At 40.5% G+C, this 26,923-nt stretch overlaps 1 protein-coding gene across 1 annotated transcript; it reads right to left on the bottom strand.

Annotated features, from left to right (window-relative positions):
- Positions 1-22,630: 22,630 nt before the first annotated feature.
- LOC117559500 (cell division control protein 42 homolog) lies at positions 22,631-24,070 on the bottom strand (the record flags this gene model as incomplete). The annotated part of the gene is given in 1 exon segment (XM_034236293.1): positions 22,631-24,070. A coding segment is annotated over 1 exon segment (93 nt), but the record flags the coding sequence as incomplete, so codon positions are not given.
- Between the last annotated feature and the right edge of the window lie 2,853 nt (positions 24,071-26,923).

Raw genomic sequence — 26,923 nt, 5'->3', positions numbered from 1 at the left:
CTCGGTCAGCTTCCGGATGAGGAGGCATTCGTTCAACCAACTTACAGTAGATAACATTACAAACATTTTTAACAGGGGCCATAATAGTGTAAATAATGTTTGTTTTCGCATTTATAACTGAATGTAATGTTCTACTTTTTTACATCTGGGAAGGCATTTGCCTTCATCAGATGGAAAGTGTCTTGACCAACAACTTAAGTATTTCTTATAGCTATGCAGGGCATGCAAGCGAGCAAACACAAACAAGTGAAATGAAGAATACAATTGAAATTGTACAATATAATATTGTGGTGGTTCATCTTATAATTCAGTCTAGAGAATGCACCAGACAGCATCTAAGACATGCAAAAATCTAAATGTTCTAGGGGGAGGCTCCCCCAAACCCTTCGTGCCATTTCGTCCACGCGTATTTTTCAGGGCAATCTCTATTGGGCTCAGGGCCATCTGTAAATTAGCTTAGATGGCCCACAGGGCCATCTCCCAAAATCCTTAATGTCATGCACTGTATTGTGTTTGTTTCCCGGGGAAACACTCACGGGAAACACCGGCTGTTGTTATGCTTGCTGTGACGTTAAGTTACTCCGTTTTCCGCTTGTAATTATGCCGTTACAAGCTTCAAAGTTGTATTTATCATCTGAATTTGCCGAAACAAGTTTAATATTCTGAAAGCCAAGACTTTGTTTATTTGAAATCAAACAAAACACCCTAACCCTGAAAAACTAGGTTTTTTTACACAAATCCACATTTATTTTTTAAATGAGCCGTTGCGACTTTTGACTGATTTCAATAGAGCGGGTCACAAATAATAACAGATTAGAAGGAAAAAAATAAATACAGATTTCAGTATTCTCAGGCTCTGAGCCCCATTTATTTTCCTCACAGCCCGACATTATACGATTTAAAATAAAAACAATAATCGTGGCTTGATATTGATTAAGAACCATAGACTGTATATATAAAAGGTAAGCACATGTTTTTATGAACCACACAGCTTCTGGTCTTCCAAGACCCGACCGGACAAAAAGACGCAGGCACGAAGCATACTACCAATAGAAATACATTGCTTTTAAAATCGTTCTGTGTGACACGAAAAATGGGGAAATCGTGTTGGTGAACACAAATCAATAGATTACATTTATTTCGTGACTATAACACGAAATGCCGTGAGACTGGATAACGTAATTAGACCGTAGCTTGTTAGTATGTTATAAATTATAATCTGAGGATTTGACCGGGTCGCTATGATTGATACTTTTAGAAACAGGCTTTAATATAAAATCTTGAAGTATTATACAAGTAAAACTATATTTTGCTTTAATCCCATGTAATTGTAGAATGAACACAGTCTTCCTTTGAAGATGTATAAGTCTTGAGTAGACAAAATTACCTACAAATAAAAAAAAATTTTTTTCTATTTTTATGCATTTCTGCATGATTTTGTGGCTACAATTCAGGCTAATGCGCTACCAGAGGTGGAATAAGTACTCAGATCTTGTACTTGAGTAAGAGTAGAAGTACTCAGATCTTGTACTTGAGTAGAAGTACTCAGATCTATTTTATAGAGATATAGAGATACAGATATGTTTTATAATGATTGATCAAGTGTTCTCAAAGCTGGAAAAGGTGCAGCTAGTTTGAATGACTTTGTATACTGCAGGGTAGCTTGTGAATTTACTCCAGGTGGAACTAAAGTCTGATTTAACACTTGATTATATTCCACATCATTCATCCACATCTGTAAAGTAACTAAAGGTATTAAATACATGTAGTTAGGGTTGGGAACAAGCGGCAAACTGTGGGGTAGAGCCGGGAAGCCAATACGGAAGTATTGGCTAGACCCCCATGTTAAAATGCCCAACTTTACAGCAGAAAAAAACATGTTTCTACCCCTGGCTCCATACATTTTATTATCGATATAGTTAGATTCCACCTTCATGATTATGGATCTGTGAGTGAATTGTTTTCTAACGCGACCCTTTTATTTATATTAGGTCTTAAAGTTTGTGCATAAATTAGGGCGTGGTCACATTGAGTGACGGTTCTGTCAAGTGCCTGCCGCTGTTAGCTTCTTGTCTCTGCTAGCTGCGTTCAGTTATTATGCTCCAAATATCTGGAACAAACTCCCAGAAACCTGCAGGTCCGCTGCAACTCTGACTACTTTTAAATCCAGGCTGAAGACTTTTCTTTTTGTCGCTGCTTTTAATTGAACTATTCATATCTTAGACTGCACTGTAACTTTTATCCATGTACTTTTTCTTTTAATGTTTAATTGCACTGTAACTTTTATCCATGTATTTTTTCTTTTAATGTTTATTTTATTAGCTTTTCTTTTTAATGACTGATTTTAAATGCCATTTTCTTAATCTCTTTCATTTTTTGTAAAGCACTTTGAATTGCCTTGTGTTGGAAAGTGCTATATAAATAAACTTGCCTTGCCTTGCCTTGCCTTGCTCCGTGAAGCTACAGGGACTCTGCCTGCTCAGCTCATCCAGGAAACACAACTTGTAGCCGGCCGTGGTTGTTTGTTCTTCATGCTTATATATCGGACTATTGTGACTCGCTCTGCGGTTAAAACAGACGGTGCATGAATGCGGTAAGTGAAATTCGAGTGCTTTATTTATGTGTTAATGATTTTAATCAGCTACGTAATGAATGGTAAGGCTTGGGTTAGCATGTAAGCTAGTGGTAGCTACATCGGTGCTAACGATTTTAATCGTAGCCTCCAAGTTAACATCATAGACTGTATATATAAAGGTTACAACGAAATAGACAAGTGTTAAGTGGGATAATACTGTTGAACAAACGGCTTCTGTTTGAGGTTGATACAATAAGGTTACATCCTTGTAACTTAGAGATATTTTATTATGTAGGTAGAACTGTATGCATCTAAGGTTAATTTAAATTGGCTATGCTCAAGTATGTAGACAAGCTAATCTCGAAGTAGTGTATGTGAAATCAACCTCACAATAAGATGTGTGTATATTACAATTATTAATGTCATATTTCAAAATGATTACTTAGATATTACAATATGGTTGGTTTAGCTGGAGTTCATTATTGAGCTTACACGTTAACGTCACAGTCATCTGAAGAACGAACCCAAACCTTGTTGTTTTTATTAATTGCATTACCAAATGGGTATCAAATAAACAGTAAGCATTGGTAACACAACTTCCAAAGTTACAGTAAAATAAAAAGGACTCGGACAATACACAATCCAACATGTTCAACAGAAGATAATCAGTTATATTGTTTGTACACATGGTACTTTATATATAAATATATATATATATATGTTTAAGGTGTCCAGGTGATGCAGACAGGCTGGACCAGAGAGTGAGAGACAGAACTGGACTCCTCACAGCAGTGAACTTCAGCACAGGTACAAAGACTCTTTTTTCATACTGTACAAAGAATCAAGAAAGATATTGGTTTAAATGAATGAAGTATTGACTTGAATACACTGATATACATTCCATTAAACAATACTAAATACTAGATCACCAACACATCAGTTAAGTTGAGGGGTTTTTCCATGCAAAAAGTTACATTTAGATGATAACAAGCACTATGATTTTGTCAGCTTTCTAATGTAATGTATTGAAGGCAAATATATTTAACACAGTGAGAACTGCTACTATTTATCTCTCAATATTGTCTGTAAAAACGTGGTAAAAGTTATTCTTTCAGTGAGACAACAGAGCAAGCTTCTACAGCTGCACTACGTTTTGATAACAGTTCAATATTATTTTGATAACATATATTTCAATGTTGATGAACTTCATACTGTTCATTCATAATCTGATTGTCTTTGTAGCTCATTGTTGAAATAAAAAAAAACATTACAATTACAAAATAATTATATCTACAGCCCCTAAACACACAAACACAAATAACATAAATAACACACTTGTTCTGCAATAATATGTTTTATGTTTCCTGTCATTTTTGTTAGGAAACGACATGCCTGAAAGACAGGACATCTTCTCCTTCTCTGAGGGTCAAGAAGAACATCCAAGAGGAACATTAAAAGCTGATGTTATGAGATTTTAAGACCAGTACAGGACATTCACTAAGAAACTACTTTTATTGTAAAAACAGTCAGCTGATCGAATGCAGCTATTTCCACATCTACACTCCATCAGCTGATTATTTCTATTTGCCTCACTTTATGAGCTTCACAACATGTACCTTGTTTTGCAACGTCACAAATAAATGGGGCCAATCTTCAGTCAGATGTGAATGTGTAATCTAACATTTTCAGTAAGAATAATGGACAAAAGGAGTGCAAATACAAATACAATTTATTGAAATGTGAACCAAAAGTTAATCAAATGTTTTAAATATAAAGCACATATGGACAGAAGGTGTAAACCTATTAAATGTATTAAACACATTTAGTCAAATAAAGTGACCGACTAGGCCTGTGCAGTTGGTATCAGCTTTGCCCAGCATGGGCTCCTTCATCAGCCCTGGTCCTCCTCGCAGAAGAAAGACCCTCAGTCCTCTCCAAACCAACAGACAGGACGTCCATCACACGGAGGTTTCTCCCTAAAGTCTCTGCAGCTCTCTGGACACCATGCTGTCTCAATCCGTCCGCACTGAATATGAGAGGGGGAAAATGAAAATAATAAATGCTTTAGACAATAAGAAACATAAAGTTGACTGTTGGGTTGCTCAGTTTTTTTAGATTGTCAATACTATTACTGTATAACTAATATCTCAGGTTAAGAGGCACATTCAAATAAAGATTGGTTTTTAAATACATTTTGCCTTTTGAATTGTTTGTCTAAAGTCAAGGATCTATAACTGGTACTTAGTTTGAATGATACAGTCTGGTTATTATGCTGTTTGGAGGAGGCCTCACAGGTAAGAGCACTAACTAACTACCATCACATGTACCATAGCTTGACTTAAATGTATTAAACGTATAGTTAAGTGATATCAAAATATAAATAACTAATGTCATGCAAACATATTAATATTTGCTTGATTCCAGTGTTGAATTTAGCACAATTGCATACAAACGTTAAGGGGTTTTAAGATTCTGAAGTATTATGCTAAAAGCTCAATAACTTAGATTATTATTTATAGTTTTGCTGAATAGTTTCATGTCCGCTTACCTTAGAAACGTAAAATGCGACGCCAGCGTGCAGATGGGGACATCTGCACGCTGGCGTCGCATTTTACGTAAGGGTAAGCATGTTAGCTTAGCTTGGTAGCTTCAGCTAGCTCTGGAACTTCCAGCTCGGTGGCAGCAGGTCTCGCCTCGGCTCCGCCTCTTTGCCCTTATTTGGAGCAGGCTGGAGAAGGCGGGAGTTGAACTCTGGCGTCACTGTCGAGCCGTTAGTGGCCGACTCCGCCTACTAAGGGCTTCACGGCAACTCTGCAGAATCCTATGGGTGACGTCATGGACCCTACGTCCATTTATATATACAGTCTATGGTTGGGAACCGAAACTCGGTTCCGGATGAGAACCGATAAGAAAATGCCGGGTACCCATACAAAATACACTTTCGGTTCTGCTTAACGGTTCCTAAACGCGGTAGACCCTGTATTCCACCGTCTGCGCCGCGGTGACCCGGTGGAATACAGGGTAAGGGCGGACTGGCCATCTGTGTGTTCTGGAGAATCACAGAACGACAGATCGTCAGCGGGCCGTTGACGGCCGGCTCGGTACGCTGACGGCCGGCACCGCCCTTAATTTTTTAAAACGGTATCATGTAAGTTGCGCTGACAGGCGACAGAGGTCCACAGTTGCCCCGCAGCGAGGCTCCCCCCGCCCCCATGTAGACGGTTCACGAGCTCAGTCACTTCATAACACCAAAGATGGATCGCGGTAAACGCTCTGAAGTGAGGCTCCACTACACTAAAAAAAGAAAAGACAAGGCACAGTGTAATGCCTAAGGCATAGCTCAGTTAAAATAAAGCACAGCTATTGTGTAATACATTTGTATTGCATGTATATTTTTTATTTGTATAAATGTCAATTAAAGCTTAAAAGAATAAAGATATCTTTGTTATCTAAACGTTTGACCTCTTTCTTTTACAACTTTGGAATCGAAACAGGGAATCGATAAGAACCGGAATCGATACATTTCAAACGATACCCATCCCTACATGTAGTAGAGTAAAAGTACAACATTTACCTCTGACGTATGTTCACTGCCAACCTAAAAGTACCTCAACAATAGTAATCAATAATGTATTGAAACGTTATTAGGCTGATTGTTTTATATTGGCTCAGCCAGGTTATATGGGATGCCCAGTCTACGTACAGATGGGTCACTCATTTTGAAATATTAAACTTAGTTTTATTTTCTTTAATTTGTCATCCTCATGTAGAATGCTATTATGAAACACACATTTGGTTGTTTATATCATAAAGAACATCTGATTTAATGTGAGGTTGGGAAATAATAATTTGAGTATAACTGTGTATATAAATATGTAATTTACAACAGCTGTAAGATGCTTGAAAAAACATCTTGAAAATGTTTGAATTTGACTTTGGAAAAGGTGTAAGAACCCTGCTTTGAGATCATTAAGTCCAGAGTGTGCCCCTTATTGTGCGTGGGCTCCGTCACATGCTGAGTCAGTCCATAGTTATCAAGCCCCTCTGTCCTGGGGGTTGTCAACATGGATGTTAAAATCACCAACAATAGCCAACTCCCGCAGCCCTGGGGGGCCCCTACATTGGTTGTGATGGCAGATGACAGGGTTTTGTTAACCTTCACAAGTTGCTCTCTACTGGTGAGGAAAGCGGCATACCAGTAAATCAGGTATGGATTTACTTCCATTTTGGCCATTTTTGACAAGATGTCTGCTTGTATTGTGTTGCTGCTGAGAAGTCTAGGAAGAGGGCTCTTGCATAGGTGTGACGTTTATCTAAATGTTTAGTAATGGTATGAACCAGAGTAGCAACAGTACCACCCCCTTGCTTATAGGCAAATTGGTATGGATCAAGTATGTCTTGTCCGTCACAATACGTTTAGATGAATAGGTCATTCCTGTCATGGTTCTCATGGTGTCCCACACTTTTTTGGGGTCTTTGGCTTTAAAAGCATTTCACAAAAGCTCTCTGTGTGCCAGTTTTGATTCCCTCAATTTGACTTTCAGTTCTTTCTCTGTCTGTCTAAGTGCTCCATAGTCTGTTTTTGAAAGCAAGGCAAGTTTATTTATAAACAAAGCAAAAATGCACGTTTCAGAGTGGCCTTTTATTGTGGCCAGCCTAAGGCACACCTGTGCAATAATCATGCTGTCTAATCAGCATCTTGATATGCCACACCTGTGAGGTGGGATGGATTATCTCGGCAAAGGAGAAGTGCTAACTATCACAGATTTTTTCAGATTTTGAAGACAATATTTGAGAGAAATGGTTATTTTGTGTATATAGAAAATGTTTTAGATCTTTGAGTTCATCTCATGAAAAATGGGAGCAAAAACAAAAGTGTTGTGTTTATATTTTAGTTCAGTGTAGATATGTTCTTTAGGTGATAGTAGGCTGATTTAGTAACTGTTTTAATATGACTGTTGAAACTCAGGTCAGAGTCCATGACTACACCTAGATTTCTGGCTCTATCTGTTGTTTTGAACATTGCAGCAGTGTTTCCCACATAATTTGATTCTATTTGTGGGGGCACTGCACCGCAACCCCCCGGCAAGAAAAGGCCCCTTAACCTATTCGGGTGGCCCACGCATCCACCCCCCCCCCCCCTGAAACAACAAATACATGCGAATTCATGGCTATTGTAGACAACGTTCTTGTTGCTCTGTGTTGCGTAGGGATGGGTATCGTTAAGGTTTTAACGGTACTACTACTTTTATCGATACCGCTTATCGGTCCGGTCTTTTAACGATACTCTTATCGGTTCTTTTGGATAAAAAAATGAGGTAAACTATGTTGTATGTCAGGGACTACGGATGTAAATTATCTCAAAGCTAAAATCTGGCATATTTACACTTGAAGCATTATTTGTCTAAAGTGTTCATTAATGTGCATTGTCCCTATTCAAATAAACGATTAAATGAAAATAAACAAATTGTGAACAAAACAAACATTGCTTATTATTTTACATTACATTACATTACATTGCATTTAGCTGACGCTTTTATCCAAAGCGACTTACAATAAGTACATTCGACCAGGAAGACACAACCTTGAAGAAAACAGAATCATATAAGTACATCAGGTTTCATAGAGCCAAACATTTCAAGTGCTACTCAACTGGCTTTAGGTAAGCCAGCCCTTTATTAGTATAAAAGTGCTTCGTTAATAGTTCTAACGCTCGAAGTGGAGTCGAAAGAGATGAGTTTTCAGTTTGCGCCGGAAGATGTGCAAGCTATCTGCCGTCCTGATGTCAATGGGGAGCTCATTCCACCATCTTGGAGCCAGGACAGCAAACCCACGTGTTTTCGCCGATGGGAAACTTGGGTCCCCCTCGCAGCGAGGGCGCAACGAGTCGTTTGGCTGATGCAGAGCGTAGTGCACGCGCTGGGGTGTACGGTTTAACCATGTCCTGGATGTAGGAAGGGCCAGATCCATTCGCAGCATGGTAAGCAAGTACCAGTGTCTTGAAGTGGATTCTAGCAGTTACCGGAAGCCAGTGAAGGGAGCGGAGGAGCGGAGTGGTGTGGGAGAATTTAGGAAGGTTGAAGACCAGACGAGCCGCTGCATTCTGGATGAGCTGCAGAGGTCGGATGGCACATGCAGGTAGACCAGCCAAGAGGGAGTTGCAGTAGTCTAGGCGTGAGATGACGAGAGCCTGGACCAGAACCTGAGTCGCTTTCTGAGTCAGCTGGGGACGTATCCTCCTGATGTTGTAAAGCGTGTATCTGCAGCAACGGGTTGTAGCAGCGATGTTTGCAGTGAAGGACAGGTTGTTATCTAGGGTCACACCCAGATTCCTTGCAGTCTGAGTCGGGGAAACAATAGAGGTGCCGATGTTGATTGTCAGGTCAAGAGTTGGACAATCTTTTCCCGGGAGGAAGAGCAGCTCAGTCTTGTCAAGGTTGAGCTTGAGGTGGTGAGCAGACATCCACTGAGAGATGTCAGCTAGACAAGCAGAGATGCGTGCGACGACCTGGGTCTCTGAGCGGGGAAAGGACAGAATTAATTGGGTGTCGTCAGCGTAGCAGTGGTAAGAAAAACCATGCGGGCTAATGACTGATCCGAGCGAGTTTGTGTACAGGGAGAAGAGGAGGGGACCAAGAACAGAGCCCTGAGGGACCCCCGTAGTTAATTGACAAGGGTCGGACTCCGACCCTCTCCAAGTCACCCTGTAGGTACGGTCTTTCAGGTATGAGGTGAGGAGGGAAAGTGCAGAGCCTGAAACTCCAAGTTTTTGGAGAGTGCGAAGGAGGATCTGATGGTTCACCGTGTCGATTGCAGCAGACAGGTCCAACAGGATGATGACAGAGGAGAGGGAGGCTGCTTTAGCCGTGTGCAGTTCCTCAGTGACAGCAAGGAGGGCAGTTTCTGTGGAGTGACCTGCCTTGAAACCAGACTGGTGCGCATCCAGAAGGTTGTTCTGATGGAGATAACAGGAGAGTTGTTTAAAGACAGCGCGTTCAAGTGATTTAGACAGGAACGGGAGGAGAGAGACAGGCCTGTCGTTTATAACATCAGACGGGTTGAGAGTGGGTTTCTTTAGGAGAGGGTTTACTCTTGCCTCCTTGAGACTGTTTGGAAAGTGACCAAAAGTTAGAGAAGTGTTGATGAAATGGGTGAGAAACGGTAGAATATCAGGAGCGATAGTCTGAAGGAGGTTTGAAGGGATAGGGTCCAGAGGACAGGTGGTAGGGCGGGCAGAGGTAATGAGGGTAAGAACCTCACTTGGAGAGAGAGGGGAAAAGGAGGTTAGTGTGTTGGTGGAAGGAGGGTCTGGTGACCCAGCGGTGAGTAAAGGTGAGTCAGAAAAAGAAGAGCGAATATCATCAACCTTTTTTTCAAAGTGGGTAACAAAGTCGCTTGACAGAAGGGAGGAGGGGGAAGCGGCTTTGGGAGGGTCCAAGAGGGTGGAGAAGATGGAAAATTGTTTTTTGGGATTGGAATAGGAAGATTGGATCTTATCTTGAAAGAAAGTGCTTTTTGTCTGAGAGATCGAAGCAGAGAAAGAGGAGAGGAGAGCCTGATAGGTTAATAGGTCGTCATGGTGTTTGGATTTCCACCGTTTCCGCTCTGCTGCCCGAAGAATGGTTCTATTAGCACGCAGTGCGTCATTTAGCCAGGGAGCAGGAGGGGACTGACGAGCCTGCCGAGATGTGAGAGGACAGAGTCCAGAGAGGATGAGAGAGTAGAGAGGAGAGTTTCTGCAGCAGAGTTTGGAGGCAGGAGTTGGAACAAGTCAGAGGAAGGGAGGGCTGAGAGCACCGATGAGGCAAAGGTAGAGGGGGAGAGGGAGCGAAGGTTACGGCGGACAGGTGCAGGATGAGAAGAGATTAGTTCGTTATGTTTGGAAAGGGATAGAGAGAATGAAATGAAGAAGTGATCGGATGTGTGGAGCGGGTTTACAGAGAGGTTAGAAGTAGTGCAGTTCCTTGAGAATATGAGATTAAGGACATTGCCAGCTTTATGAGTTGGTGGGGATGAAGACAGTGAGAAAGCGAAGGCGGTTAAAAGAGATGTTAGTTCAGCTATCTGTGCATACATGTGCAAGTCTCAAGTTACTGGGGTGAGAGTCAAGCAAGTCAAGTCCTACGAAATCCTGATGAATAACCCCAGTTTCTGCATTGAAATCAGTTAAAAGACAGTGGTTATGAAAACTAGAGTTTTATTTTCAACATTAACAACAATGGAGTGTGGGGCTCTGAAATCTGTGTGTGTGTGTGTGTGTGTGTGTGTGTGTGTGTGTGTGTGTGTGTGTGTGTGTGTGTGTGTGTGTGTGTGTGTGTGTGTGTGTGTGTGTGTGTGTGTGTGTGTGTGTGTGTGTGTGTGTGTGTGTGTGTGTGTGTGTGTGTGTGTGTGTGTGTGTGTGTGTGTTCTTTGCAGCTGCTCTTCTCAGATTCTGCAAGTCTCAAGTAAAACAAATATGTGACTCGAGTCCCCCACCTCTGGTATATACTTTGGTTAGAATATTACTGTATCAAATATAATAAACACAAACAGTTGATAAGTAGTATTTTGTTAACTCAAGGTGGATATTAAGTGAGTTTTGATTGTGTTAACTTAAACTGTATTTATGCTTTTTAGATTGACTTTCTCTCTTTCTCTGTCTGTTCTAGAAACCGAAAAGAAGAGAGAAACGTCACAGCTGTCAACAATGTGACAAATCCTTTACAACATCTGGAAATTTAAAGAACCACCTGCTTATTCACACAAAACCTTACAGCTGTGAAGAGTGTGGGACAACTTTCACTAAATCAAGTCATCTCAAAGCACATCAACTTATTCATACTGGAGAAAAACCGTACAGCTGTAAAGAGTGTGGGAAAACTTTCAATACATCAAGCAATCTCAAAGCACAGCAAGTATTCATACTGGAGAAAAACCTTACAGCTGTGAAGAGTGTGGAAGAACTGTCACTACATCAGGTGCTCTCAAATCACATAAAGTATTCACACAGGAGAAAAACCTTACAGCTGTGAAGAGTGTGGAACAACTTTCACTACATCAAGTTCTCTCAAAAAACATCACCATCTTCACACTGGAGAAAAACCGTACTGGTGTGAAGAGTGTGGGAAAATGTTCACCAGATTAGATGCTCTCAAATCACATCAATGTATGCATACAGGAGAAAAACCTTACAGCTGTGAAGAGTGTGGGTCAACTTTCACTACATCAAGTCATCTCAAAGCACATCACCGTCTTCACACAGGAGAAAAACCGTACTGGTGTGAAGAGTGTGGGAAAACGTTCACTAGATCAGGTAATCTCAAATCACATCAATGTATTCACACAGGAGAAAAACCATAGTGGTTTTAAGAGTGTAGGTGCCGCAATTAAGCATATTTTGTTTTTTCGCAGTTTACAATAAACAAGTCCCATCTATTGGCCATGTGTTGGGTAATGCTTTTTTCAATTACAGATCGCATCCCAACAGCGCCATCTGTTGACGTAACGTCAGATTTGACAGGCATAATGTTCACTGTTCCTTTTAGTTTCTTTTTCTGGCTGTCCGTCTGCAGAGAGCACTGTTTCAAACAGCTGACATTATTGCAGCATTAAATCCAAGCCAGTGTCCAATACAGGTTGTGTATCCAATATACAATCCAGTTTTAATGCCTTCACATACCCGACCGCTTTCCCAGCCTTGGCTCTCGGCGTCTCCTTTCGCCGTCTTGATGAGCGCAGGTGGTGACAATCTCCAGCTGATTGTGGCGTGTTGTATGACTGTCGGTTGTGAAGTAATCCAATTGTTTGTCCGGTGAAATGATCCTTAATCCAATGCGACATGTTTCTTATATTGTCCGGTTTCACTCATAGAGTACGATTCTACTTAATGTAATGGCAATTTAAATGTTTCAGTGTCCAGACTCGCAACCCTACATATTTGTTGTGCTGTCGGTACTGACTAAACTTCTTTACTCAAGTAAAGTAAGTCCCAGTCGAGTCCTGTTAGTCGCCTGGTCGAGTCCTGTTAGTCGCCTGGTCGAGTCCTGTTAGTCGCCTGGTCGAGTCCTGTTAGTCGCCTGGTCGAGTCCTGTTAGTTGCCTGGTCGAGTCCTGTTAGTCGCCTGGTCGAGTCCTGTTAGTTGCCTGGTCGAGACCTGTTAGTTGCCTGGTCGAGTCCTGTTAGTCGCCTGGTCGAGTCCTGTTAGTTGCCTGGTCGAGTCCTGTTAGTCGCCTGGTCGAGTCCTGTTAGTCGCCTGGTCGAGTCCTGTTAGTCGGCTGGTCGAGTCTTAGTCGAGTCCTGTTAGTGCCCCGGTCGAGTCCTGTTAGTCGGCTGGTCGAGTCTTAGTCGAGTCCTGTTAGTGCCCCGGTCGAGTCCTGTTAGTGCCCCGGTCGAGTCCTGTTAGTGTCCCAGTCGAGTCCTGTTAGTGTCCCAGTCGAGTCCTGTTAGTCGCCTGGTCGAGTCCCAGTCGAGTCCCAGTCGAGTCCTGTTAGTGTCCCTGTCGCAACTCCCTGCTCAAGTTGGAAGCAGCCTTGAGAAGGGAGGAGATCGCTCAAGCAGAGACCTTTTTAATTTGGCCTTCCTGCGCACTCTTGTCCAGATGCTAGGGGGAATGGGGAGCCGACGTGCCCGGTCTCCTCTGTGATACAACAAGTAACCTCTGGCTGAGATTATATTGTTTATTTACATTTGTACTCTCTTGTTTATTTTTTATCTTTAAAATGTTTATTTTTTATCTTTAAAATGTTTATTTTTTATCTTTAAAATGTTTATTTTTACAATCAATGCCATGCCTTTTTTATGCTGCTGCAACAAAGCACTTCCCAAATTGGGTTCAATAAAGTACTTCTTTGACTTATCTTATTGCTTGTTGATAAATAATTGCACCCAACAGCGATCATACAGAAAGATGGCATCCTCTAGGCATCTCCCTGCAGTCAGAAATATCATAAACACCATCATCGTCCACAAAGCACTGTACAGGGGTTTATGGATTTAAGAGAATACTTATCACAGTGAAACCTTTATCATCTGTTGCAATTAAAGCAAATAAGAGAATAAATACTTGGTTAAATAATAAATGTTAACTCTTTTGCAGGACAACTCTGCATACTGTTTGAAATTGAGTTTGCTAGCTTGAGGTCCTCCTCTAAAACAAGAATACATGATAAATAATACATGTGGTAAAAATTGCTCAATTGTAATACCCTCAAACACATTGCTTATATATTTCAAAGAGAAGAGAGAACAAAAGAAAAAACCTACACAAAGAGAGCGGTGCACAGCGCTTAATATTTACTTGCACTATATTTCTGTTTATCTGTTATGTTGCTATGTTGGAGGAGCCTGTGACCTAAGATTTTCATTGTCATAACTACACTAGCTATGTTCGTATGACAACATAAAAAACCTTGAACCTTGAGGCTGTGTCTTTCAGACAAACCATCATGTTATTTTATGCTGTGGATACTTTAGCCTCCATCCATGTTTACAATTGTTTACACTTAGATAGATAGATTCAACTTATTGTCATTACACAGTACAGGTACCATGCAACGAAACGGTTTCTCTGCATTTGACCCATCCTAGTGTTAGGAGCAGTGTGCTGCCATTATGTACGGCGCCTGGGGAGCGGTGCCTTGCTCAGGGACACCTCGGCAGCACTTGGTCTTTCCGGGACTTGAACTGGTGACCTTCCAGCTGCCAAGTCCCTATGGACTTCGCCACCACCGTCACTTGCATTTATGAATATAGTTTTGCTGTGTTTTACATTTGTGTATTTATGTTTATAGTTTGCTTTGATATTTGCTTAATTTATTTATTATTATTATTATTATGGGGCAGTAAGTACTGGTGCTTGAAATTCAAATATTTACTAAATAGTCAATTCTGATAACATTTTTTTTGTTTAAAGCATTTGACAAACACATGTATGTGAAAAAAAGAGATATATTTATGTTCAATACAATACAATGAATATTTAGGTATTGCATTATACATTCTAGGTATCCAGGTAGCGCATCAGACCCTCTCGCATGTCCCTGCACTCCTCCTCTGCACCTTGTGCCACTGCTACCCCTGGCTGGCTCTGCTGCTGCTGGTGCATCCCACCCATCATCATAGGTCTCTCCATGACGCAGAGGTTATGCAGAGCACAGCATCTCAGCACCATTGATTTCACAAGTTTCACATCAGTCATTTCTTTTCATGAGGCAACGCCACCTTCCCTTCAGTCTACCAAAAGCCTTTTCTACCACTACCCGTGCTCTGCAAATGTTTTTGTTGTATGTCACATGTTCGTCTGTCAGCCGTCCAGTGTCAGGGAATGTTTTTATGAGCCAGTTTTGCAAAGGATAGGCATTGTCTCCCAGGATGTAATAGCCAGCATTCACCCCACCAATGTTCCTGGTGCAAGGTGGAAATAGTTGCCACGACTGGCCAACTCCCACAATGAAGACAGTAGCAGTGACGTGCGGTGAGGTTCGTGGCTGGTGAGGCACCGACTCTTTCAGAGTCAGATTTACAAATATTATATTTTGACCTTAATCGAAATATTCGGTTATTTTCAAAAGCTTTTTTAGTCTGATGCTTCAATTCATTTTAAACAGACCGTTCAACAAAAGGATACCCACAATCTAAATATTGGATTGTTCTTTCTTAGTAAGATCCCATGTTCATTACAATTGTGGTCTTACCTTGACTTGAAGATGAAGTCCATGCTCTCCTTCTGGACAACAATCTCCATTACTTTTTTGTAAAAGTCCTCCTTATCTTCCTCTAGTTTCAAAAGTCTAGTTTGTTGTTTGCGTCTACCGTCTCTGCGTAGAATAACAGTAGCAACAAGAACCTGTGGGCTCACTTGCGCCCCCTTCAGTGCGGCAGAGGTTATGGCTGCCTCCCCTGATGCTTTTTTCATTGCCGTTGTACGGCGAGCCTAAATATCATATACGTGAAATAAGTTATGGATGGCGAGGATAAATGTAATAAAGGGATCTACAAACATTACATTGGTGACATACAGTGAGATGGTGCAGGCATGCGCTTAGGGCCCGCTTTCCAGCCAGTTTCTGTGGGGTGACGCATTCTGAGGTGAGGCAGAGCTCATCTGTGCCTCACCTCACCACACAGTAACTGGCTTGAGCTCGCTCACAAAATAAGTGCCCGCGCTAAATTAGTGCCCGCGCTCCAGCCAGTTACTGTGGGCTTACGAGAGGCAGAGCCTGCCTCACTTCTCATCGCTACCCGTAGTTGTAGCGGAGCTCGGCAAATTTGCTGATTTTGACTATAAAAAGCGATTGGAATCATACAGAAATCACATTTACAACACAGATCAGTGGAGACATTTTATTATTACTATTTAGTTTTTCTTTAGTTGTTTTTCCGTTACATTGGAGTATGACAGGTGAGGCTCTGCCTCCCCTGACTGCACGTCGCTGCAGTGAAGTGATCACTTATTAATACACTGACACATAATTCACACATGGAACTACAGGTTGGGGGTATTGTTTCCGCACGGACATATATGTGGTTAACTATATATATAGAGTGGCGAAGTCCCTCCCTTTCCGGGGGACCTCCATGGGACCTTATTTTGGAAAAATTATGTATTTAAGTCAATGGAGAGAGAAAAGTTATCTTTTGATCCCGTTTGAATTGTGAAACGAATTACACATATGATGTTTGTCAATTTAAAAGATAATTTTGCAAGTCAAACAAATAAAAATGTGTCGTAAAACTGTGAAGTAACACATGTTTTTGTGTGAAGCGCTCAATGAACTACATCTCGCATACGTCACCAACACCAAGATGGCCGTCTCGTTGGCACATTTCACCTCTTTCTTTCAGAATGAAGTGAAAAGTATTAAAATAGGTGAACATCACTACAAGTCTGGCAATGTTGAGAACTGTACATACACACATATATATATATATATATTCACTAATTTGATCTACTCTGTTTATTTATATTTCCTAGATAACCACAACATAACAAACGAACATCCTGTAACACCATAACTCCTGTGAACAATTAAAGTTTGGATATCTACACCCCCTGGATTGCTGCAATCTTTCTGACAGAAGATTTAGGCCAGACTTGTATACACCAGCATTCTTTATTCATAATTTCACCCTTATGTTGTTCACCACAGCCTCTGATGTATGCATTTATAAGTTCTCAGTGCCAGACGAGCAAGTTGCCCGATTTGAACACATTTTTGAGGCCGATAGCCAGTTCTGCTGCAGTGGAAACACAAAATACTGGTTTCGCATTTGGGTATCGGCACCAGTTCTGAACCATCTCATTGGAAAACTGGTTCTGTTGGGTTTTGCCTGATCATCACATCCCCTCTTCTACCTGCTCATCACTCACAGCTGGATGGTGATTGGACGATCCCAGAGGACAAAACATTTAGACTTATTTGTCGTGTGTGTGTGTGTGTGTGTGTGTGTGTGTGTGTGTGTGTGTGTGTGTGTGTGTGTGTGTGTGTGTGTGTGTGTGTGTGTGTGTGTGTGTGTGTGTGTGTGTGTGTGTGTGTGTGTGTGTGTGTGTGTGTGTGTGTGTGTGTGTGTGTGTGTGTGTGTGTGTGTGTGTGTGTGTGTGTGTGTGTGTGTGTGTGTGTGTGTGTGTGTGTGTGTGTGTGTGTGTGTGTGTGTGTGTGTGTGTGTGTGTGTGTGTGTGTGTGTGTGTGTGTGTGTGTGTGTGTGTGTGTGTGTATATATTCCGGGAAATTACTCTGACCTACTAATTGACCTGACCGAAGTTATTGAGTCTATGTAAGTTTACTGCTTGGCTCAGATCCACCAACGTCAGCCAGATCTCACCTCTATAACTCCCCGAAGAACCAGGTTCAATTAACTGCTGTTTCAATTCAGACAACTCTCTTAAATCTGTTTAAGGGATCCCGAAGGATTTTGATATCAGTAAATGAGGTGTGTTCCTACCTAAAAGTGAGTGTGGCAGGGTGCAGTCTTACCTTTTAAGCAGGAGAGGAGAGCACAGATGTCTTTTCAGTTGTCCCAGTCCAAAAGGTGGGATCAGTTTATTTGAAGAAAAATAGGTCCAAACTAATACAGGGTTTGTACCTTCTCTCTCTACAACATTATAATCATACTAAACTAAATGATGCTGTGATCATGTTCAAATATGAAACTTTCATTCAAAGTCTTACATTTATTACCAAAATTGTAATTTCAACTGCCCAATTCAGTTGTGATTTCTAAATCTCCCGATAGAATTTAGAGGCATTTCCTCATAAATGACCGGTGATAATAAAAAGCACATTCAAACTTTCATTTTCACCCAATCACTTCACATCAATTTCATACCTTTTTTCCGACACAGACGGCGGGAATAACATTCAAAAACCCGTTCCTATCCGCATGAATTCGGAGGAAGGTCCTCACAGGTGGCGGGTACTAATACTCACAAACACATCTCAATTCATTCCACTCATTCACAAAGTAATTCACTCAGCTTTCAACGAAGAAAATCAAGAGATATTTACCAAGTTTGAGAGAACCTTTACCGAGAGCTATTAACCCAGCTCTGAGGGCCAGAGAGTATACCAGGGGAACCCCCCCCTCTCTCTCGCTCCCTCCAAAAAGCCAGTCTCTTTATGCTAAAAAAACAGGATAGAAACCCCAAAAACACCTCCTCCATACCCAACCAATGAAACAAACTGGGCATGGCCACTGATGTACAGGACTGGACATATTCTATTGGCTATAGCATAAGACACACCTTCCCATGTTTGTGTAAAAAAGGACATGACCAGACATATTCTATGGCTATGACATAACCGCCTTTTTGAGGCCTCAATGTATTTCTCCTTAAGTCCGGAGCCCCCCTCCCTATGTACTGCTGTGAGAGGAGAGGGAAGAAACTGCCTACTCTCTTATCAGAGACACCCATAAATCATTATAGGCCTTACACTCAACTTAACAAACCACTTGGTTTATACTGTAAATATAGAAAAACATAACATATGAAACATTTTCATTGTGAGTTATACAAGAATATAATTGATTATAATTGATTATAATTAACTTTTGTTTTAAGTATTCAACATACTATGAAGATCTCAACAGTGTGTACACTAGGAATGCCCTTGGTTCAGCCTGTGTGATAATTAATGGCTGTCAGCGTCTCTTTAGCAGAAGAAGGCGCTGACAGAAATCACTCCAGAAACGCAGGGAATGTGTGAAGAAGAGAAGATCCAGGTCACCAAACCTGGGATATCGCCCTCATTTTCTGCCATTTGAGGAATTCCTGCACATCTGCGTAAGCTGTGAGAAAGTGACACTGATCTCTCAACACCAACACTACAGAAATACACTTTTACTACAGTGTACCAACCCTGAGGGGGGAAGGGAAAAGCAAAGGTAGGAGTAACGTGGTAGCTATTCTATTTTATCAGTTGTATTGTGTTGCACTGTTGGAGTAGCCTGTGACCTCAGATTTTCATTGATATATATATATATGTATATATATATATGTATATATACATATATATATGTGTATATATATATATGTATATATATATATATATATGTATATATATATATATATATATATATATATATATTAGTGCTGTCAAAATTATCGCGTTAACGGCGGTAATTAATTGCGTTAAAATATTTAACGCATTTAACGCATGTGCAGAATGGCCCGCCCCATACGTGCCACCAGTGGCAGTGCCAGGGTATGGCTGGGGTAGGCTACACCCATACCAAGAAATGGCTTAGCCCCACCATGAAAAATGATGTTAAAGTAAGCAAAATAAAGTCTGCCAACTCGCGCGGAGTAAATTGCACAGACAGCAGTTAGTAAGATTGATTTCAGAAGCCACGGTTTTGAAAACTTTTGTCACGTAGTGATCGTCTTCTCAATAGAACATCTTTGATAACGGCGTGGTGTTGTTGCAGGAAGTCCCGACGGAGAATACTTTTGCTGTAGTACAGGGGTGCACATAACTGGTACGCAGGTTATGTGCGTAATCTGAAATGCGTACCGTCACTTGTGTCACAAAGCGCATTTGCGTACCGACGTACTTGTGAAGCTTTTCCAGAAGGCGGTTAGATCACCGGACGACAGAGTCGGTGTCCGTGTGCACAGACAGGGCTGCTGTTAACGTCGGTCTGTACAACGGAATTGTGCCAAAACTACGCCAACCGGCTGCGGAGGGAGACTCCCCCCCTTCACTGGAGAACTGCGCTAAAACAGCTGATCACAACGTTCACACTCTGGTCACGAAGTACTCCACTAGCCGCCGCCGACCCCCCCCCCCCCCCTCTGTCGACTTTCCTGAAGTACTCCCCCGTTGATAGAAATCAACACGTAATGAATTAAGACCCCACGGTTTGATGATTGATAGGTGTGTGGGTTGTCTTTCATTTTGACACGCAGAAAATGTTATAATAAACATAGATACTGTATGTTAAATGGATATATCCGCCTTCTTTCATTTATCTTTCCATTCCCACCACAACAATATACATAAATAAATGGCATATTTTGGACATAGTTCGAATGGTGATTAATCTGATTAATTAATTTTTAAGCTGTGATTAATCTGATTAAAAATGTTAATCGTTTGACAGCCCTAATATATATATGTATATATATATGTATATATATACATATATATACATGTATCTACATGTATATATACATGTATATGTATATATATGAATATGTATATATATATGAATATGTATATATATATATATGTATATATATATATATATATGTATATATACATATATATATATATATGTATATATATATATATATGTATATATATACATGTATGTACAGGTGACAATAACATTCTTTAAAAAAGCCAATAAGGTATCATTTTATTACTTCATGTACCTTCGTTTTGAGTGTTTTGAAATGCCATTTTATAATATGTTTCTTGAAGCTCTTAATGTGTAAAGCACGTTGATTGCTTTGTGTTGAAAGGTGCTTTATAAATAACCTTGCCTTATCCGTTGTGTCAAACTCCAGACCTAACAAACAATGAAATAACTTAAACAATACTTTCATACTTGGATATTGTGATATTAAAATCATTGTCCTTTCAAAAGTGTACACATGAGTCACCGTTGAACAATTAAATGTTATTATCGATGTCTAATTTAAAGCCAATTGTTCTTGTTTCTTGGCTTTTATCAGTGAGAATCTTAAGTAAAGATTTTGTCAGTTAGTTCACAATATCGTCGATTTGTCTGATACTTTTTCATAGAAAATGTAATAACTCAAGTTGTGATCAAACCAGCAGACCATGAGGATTTCTTGATAACATTCAGTACATGTTCTCATATTAAATCACTATCATATCAAGAGTATTTCATTATGGATCTAAGCCGGCCATCTGTATCCAAACAATGTGTTCATTTAAAAAACACTCTACTGAATGCATAGAGGTACGATTGTCTGCAAAGTCCATAGCCTACTATTATTATTTCAAATCAATACTATATTGAATTTTCATATATTTATCTTGATTTTCGTACCTCTGCTTTCTTGTTTTACTTTTTAATTCTCTTGAGGATTCAGTTTCATCTTAACTTCTGGACTGTGGGCGATGTGCACACACGATCCAAATAGTGCAAACAATCCCAGTGACAACAATTTACTATACGTTTTTAAATGGGAATAAAAGCACTTCAATGGAGGGACGGAGCGGGAAGGAACATCAGGAACAATTGGTGGACAGCGCCTCCTGCTGGATGAACATGTAATGACAGGCGCATCCACCTGTGATGGGAATTCGAACAGATGGAGAAACACCATGCTTTGTCCCAAATTGCTCAATAAAAGTTGCATACAATATACAGAATAATGGAAACAAAGATTATCTAGAGAATAGTCTGCACTTTCCTAAAAAATCATGTTTCAGTTAATTTCCTAAAGAAGTTCAGATCTAAAGTACCTGATGGATTATTCGGTTTGAATCTGGAATATGAATCTCTACATTTAACTAAGCATGTGCAAACATCTGAATAATGTCGGACCTCCCATATGGAGAAAACCCATGCTGTGTCCCAAATTGCTCAATAAAAGTTGCATGCAATTACCAGCAAGAGATAACATGGAAACCACCAATATGAGGTTTGAAACACTGGTAACAAAAAGTGGATTTGATGGAGGACATATATTTATTTTTCTAAACACTAGGGATGTAACGATACCAAAAACGGTACGATATTTATTGCGATATTGAAAAATAAAGAAAAAAAAACATTTAGAAAAAAACAAATTTGAAACATTTATTTGGGCTTTTTTTTTTTTTTTTATTAAATAATACATCTGATTTGTACAGCATTTTAGTAGGATAGTAGTATTTTAAAGTGTCAAAAATATAATAATCAGACCCTTTAGTTGTTCAAGTAACTCACTCACTCACTCACTCGCTCACTCACTCACTCACTCGCTCACTCACTCACTCACTCGCTCAGCGTCATCAGACAGGTTATCTTTTAGGAATATGAGCATGTCCACATTTCCAGGTAGAAGCTGGGATGTTTGGGCGTTTGCAAAATCCCCTGCTGTGGAAACAACTCTCTTGCTTGGTACTGATGTTGCTGGGAGAGAGATATGCTTTGGCCATGGGTGACAGCAGTGGGTCAAACTGTGCATTGTCTCTCCACCACTTCAACAACAATACAGTTGTTGCCAAGAAGGTGAGGCTTATTGACAGAGATATAAATATACTGTTGGTACTTGTCAATGTCTCTAGGTGTGTACATGTAGTCCTGTAAATACGATGTCCTTTTGTGTTATCTGTTGTTTTATGTTGTAACCTACTTGCTGCCATGTTGGACAGGTCTCCCTTGAAAAAGAGATCGATGATCTCAATGGGACCGCCTGGTTTAATGTTTTTTTTTAATTGATTTTGTCAGTCTCACGACGATATCGAGATTTATTTATCGCGATATTCGATATATCGTTACATCCCTACTAAACCCTATTAAAATATCATACGTTTACACGTCATGATGGTCGAACGTTATTCTGTTTGTCGGTGAAGTTCAGCGGTCACAATGTGAAAAAGAATGGCAAGGGAAACATGGTAAAGGCAATTAAGGTATAAGTTTAATATTTTTTTAAAGAATGCATATACAAAGAACAAAGACTTTAGACAGAGCATTTGGTTTTTGCACCAAAACAACAACAGGTTATAATAATTATACTGACTTTGGGCTGGAAATGAACCCAACTCTAAGCCACCAGTTAAAGAAAAACAAGGGCCAACCAATCACAAACAGTCTTTCTGCCATTGGAGGTTATTTTTTGTGTATAACCAATCAGAGCGTGTTCTTGGTATTACCTGGCAGGTAAGAGTTCAGATGACCCCTAAAAATGTAAAAGGAGTGAAAGTAACCTTTTTTGTTTTTATATATTTATATATATAAAATAAAAAATAAAACAGCACAAACGGAAAATAATGAAGAAAAAAAACATATTTTGGTAAAAACACCTACATCAACATTGTGTGCCATTTTACATTATAATTACATCTGTTAAAAGTAGCATGTAGAAACAGAGACCAGAGCCACGTACAGTTTGAGCGGGAACAAGAGAGAGGACACCGTTTCATTTTCTCTGGATCTCCTGATTTCACGTCTGTCTCTCCTGAACCCGCTGTAAGTGTAGATGGATGACGACCCCTCCTTTGGTCCCTGGCATCGCACGAAGAACACCGCTTTGTTCTGCTAACACTGTTTGAGTTCCCTGCACCTAAAAGGCCAATTCCTTTAGTGGAACCATTTCTACCGGACGCCTTTTAAGCTCTTCACGTGATTACCGCACTCCTTGAAAAAACCGCCACTAAAGAGAACTGGATACTAAAATGGCAATATGTTACTATCGTTTAAAAAGTTTCTGGATGTGGAGTTTTTAGCCGTATTGCTGTCGCATTTTTTCCTTAGTGGTTAAGAGCGAGTCTATCCAGAACATGGAATAAATATCTTGTGTGTTTGAGGGTGAGAAAAAAGGAGGGTGTTGGCAAACAAAACACTACTTTGTTAGCATTTCTTCTGGTAGGGAGGCGGGACCAACAGCAACCAATCAGACAGCTGGGATGGGCTGGGGGCGGGGCTTTTTTTATATATCCATGAAACCCTTTACATTGGCTGAAGACATCTAAATGACTTGGACATCTAAAAGTTGACCTGGCTGCATCGAAATCTATCAAAAGCTCCACAGAATGGATTCTACTTGTGTGTAAGCTCGACATCTGGATCCCCGCCTGAGACTAAGTCCTCCTGCTTCTTCCTTTTATTGCAGAGAATGATCTGAACTGTGGGCGGTTTCACTTCTTAGTCTTCTCTATGGAGGGCGGGGTGTATGTGTGTGTGTGTATTTAAGATGTGTGTATGTGTCATGTGTGTGTGTGCTTTGAAAAAGGGAGGAGCCTCTCATAGCAGCACACATTTGCGTTTCTTCTTGGGCTCTGGGGGCTCCAATGCAGCCAATATCGCCTCATCAAACACATTCTTTAGGCCTTTCTGTGAACACAAACAAACAAAAATACAGGCTAAATAAGGAGGCAACGTAAACACAAACAAGTCAGCAAATAAAAAAGGTACAGGGGAAACACCATGTCAGCTTAAACGGAGGGAAAAAAGCAAGTGAAAACCAAAAGGGGGGGTGTCATAAAACAGTCGGATAAGAAATCAACAGTAATGTAAATGATTTCACGAATCAGACCAACTCAAGTATGTCGTGTGAAGCCAGGGATAAAGTGCCAACAACACAAATCACATGCTTTTTTCAAAAGCAACGTGAAGCTGAAAACAACAGACAGGTCAACCAAAGAGGAGGGGAAAGGAAGCAGAGCCCCTGAAACTAATCATTCCAAACGCCGTGTGTTCAGATACAAATGGCTCACTATGAAGTATTAAAGACCCCAAGCTCAACTCTCATGAGGAGTTCCTTTCCTCTTTGTGTTTGCCCTGAGCTTACACCATGAGCTTTGGTCATGTGAGAGTAAAGCAGAGCTCCTCACACTGCTTCCCTTCATGCAGTAAACCGATACACCCCTCAGCGCTGCTTAACTCCGCCCAGGACTAACGTGTGTGAGACAAAGAACTGGAAAAACAAGCAAGAGAGCAAGTTAATTCATCCTTTATTCATTATTTTCACATGTCAGTTCACACAATTATAGATTTTTTTCCGGTGATCAAGACGGCATGATGAGCAGCAGTTCTGTGTCATACATAGAGAAAGTAGGGCCAACATAGTTCAGAAAGCTATAAACTAGATCAATAAGACCATGAAGCAACTTAATGAATCTTGTAAACAAAATATGACCGAACACTCCCTAAATAAACTTAACACATAAGGACATGTGTGCTTGGTAGATGATTTCTATGTTGTAACCATGCTTTTCGGCACTACATCTTAGACCGTCGGAAAGCCTGTTTTCTTACCTTTCCAATGGTACCACATTTGTGAGGAACATGCATTTGTGGGATGGGCGGCAGAGCTGAGTATGAGGGTTGCGCCCATGACAAATCTCCTCTGCCAATGCCATGGAATGGAAAGGTAAGAAAACAGGCTTTCCAACGGGATCAGATTTATTGCAGAAAAGAAATAATCTACAAAACACAAATGTCCTTACTAGTTGTGTTACATTTATATGACACAAGTACTTAAAAGCCCTCACTTAAGCCAGACTTCAAGTTTTGTTTACATCCACAGTAGTACAAAAAATACATTAGCAGTCGAAGTGGAAGCTCTGTTTATGGTTGAGATCAATCCCAGCCCCCCACCCTCATTTTAAATCCTCCCAACATCGAATAGTACAACACACGGGAAGGGTTGAACTCAAACAATGGCTACATTCCAAATGACCTCCTACTTCCTCTGTTAGATACCGCTCCACTGTCGGCAAGGAGCCATGTTAATAAGCAGAGGAAAGGAAAGTAGTAATACCAAGCCCCCAGGAAGTGCGCCAGGCTCTGAGGAACAAATTCGTAGTGGCCAAATGGCGGTACTACAACTTCCGTATCAGTCCGTGACGTCACTGGGCCCAGAAAGACTTTTCCCCATTGACTAACATGGGGAAAGAGACGTCTGTAAATCAGAGGATACTTTTTTTTAAAACTAAATAAACTACCCCGTATGAACTACTTTATAGACCTTATTAGAATAATTAGGTCCTTAAAGTTGTAAAATGCACTAAAAGCCGAATCTAGATTTATTTTCTGTCTCCATTCATTCTAGAGCAGAGTGGGAGCTCGGGGGGCGGGGCTTAAGGGGCGCATGCTCTGTGAGCACACATACGGGTTCTTCTGCTCTGACAGCTAGGCATGATGGGTAAGTTGGGCCATTTTGTCCTCATGCGCCAATGAGCAGCTCTCATAGGAAAGAAGGAGACCCCGCCTCCCACCACGCTGTATCCAGTTCTTATTATACATCCATGAGTAATACAGAGTGTAAGAAAGCTGACATTAACCACAGAAGAAGATGTAGATGAAAACACCAAATGGCAGTAGTTACAGGTTAGAGATCAGACGGTTAGTGATGCAGGCTGGGAGACAAGTTTGAGTTGGAATGTATTTTCCTAAGGGTAGGAATGTTTGGGAGTTTACAGAGGATTAGGGGAAAGTGTGATTTCAATTTTACTGATCAGACCAAAAGTGATTTTTTTTTTTTAAGTGCTGAGAAAAGTCAGTTATTTTTTATATTTTCAACATATTCAGACTTTTTTTTCTCAGATTTGGACAATTCTTTCTCAAGAGATTTTCAGGTGAAAATCTGACTTTTCTCTCAGAATTCTGACTTTTTCCAATAATTTCTTTTCACAAAATCTGACTTTTCCCCAGATTTTATCGACAAATAAATTAAAAAAATCTCAGATTTGGAATTTTTTATCTGAGATTTTTTGGGGTAAAATTCTTAATTATTTATTTCGCTCAAAATCTGACTTTTCTCTCAGATTTTATCGACAAATTCACACTTTTTTCTCAGATTTTGCATTTTTTATCCAAGATTTTCAGGGGAAAAGGGAAAATTATTAGTTTCCCTCGATTTCTGACTTTTTCTCCAGATTTCTGACTTAAATGACTCTGAAAGCAGCACATGTAAATACAGACAGTTACAGGGGAGCAGAACGACGGGGTCAATTAAGGAAAAAGCAGAAAGAAAACTGTAATTTAGAAGAGGAGGAGGAGGAGGAGATGAGAGCAGTGGCACAGAGAGATGTTAGAATAAACAGCATGTCCTCTCTCCCTGCGTCTCGGGGGGCTCTAGGGCGGCTAGGATAGCTTCATCAAAAACATTCTTCAGCCCTCGCTACAACGACAGAAGAAGATAGAGAACAGGAACACAGTTAGCACAGAAAACACAGAACAAGAGAG

Source organism: Gymnodraco acuticeps, unplaced genomic scaffold, assembly GCF_902827175.1.
Source record: "Gymnodraco acuticeps unplaced genomic scaffold, fGymAcu1.1, whole genome shotgun sequence".
NCBI lineage: Eukaryota > Metazoa > Chordata > Actinopteri > Perciformes > Bathydraconidae > Gymnodraco > Gymnodraco acuticeps.
Note: the sequence above shows the minus strand (reverse complement) of the source record. Positions and strands in the feature narration are given on the sequence as shown.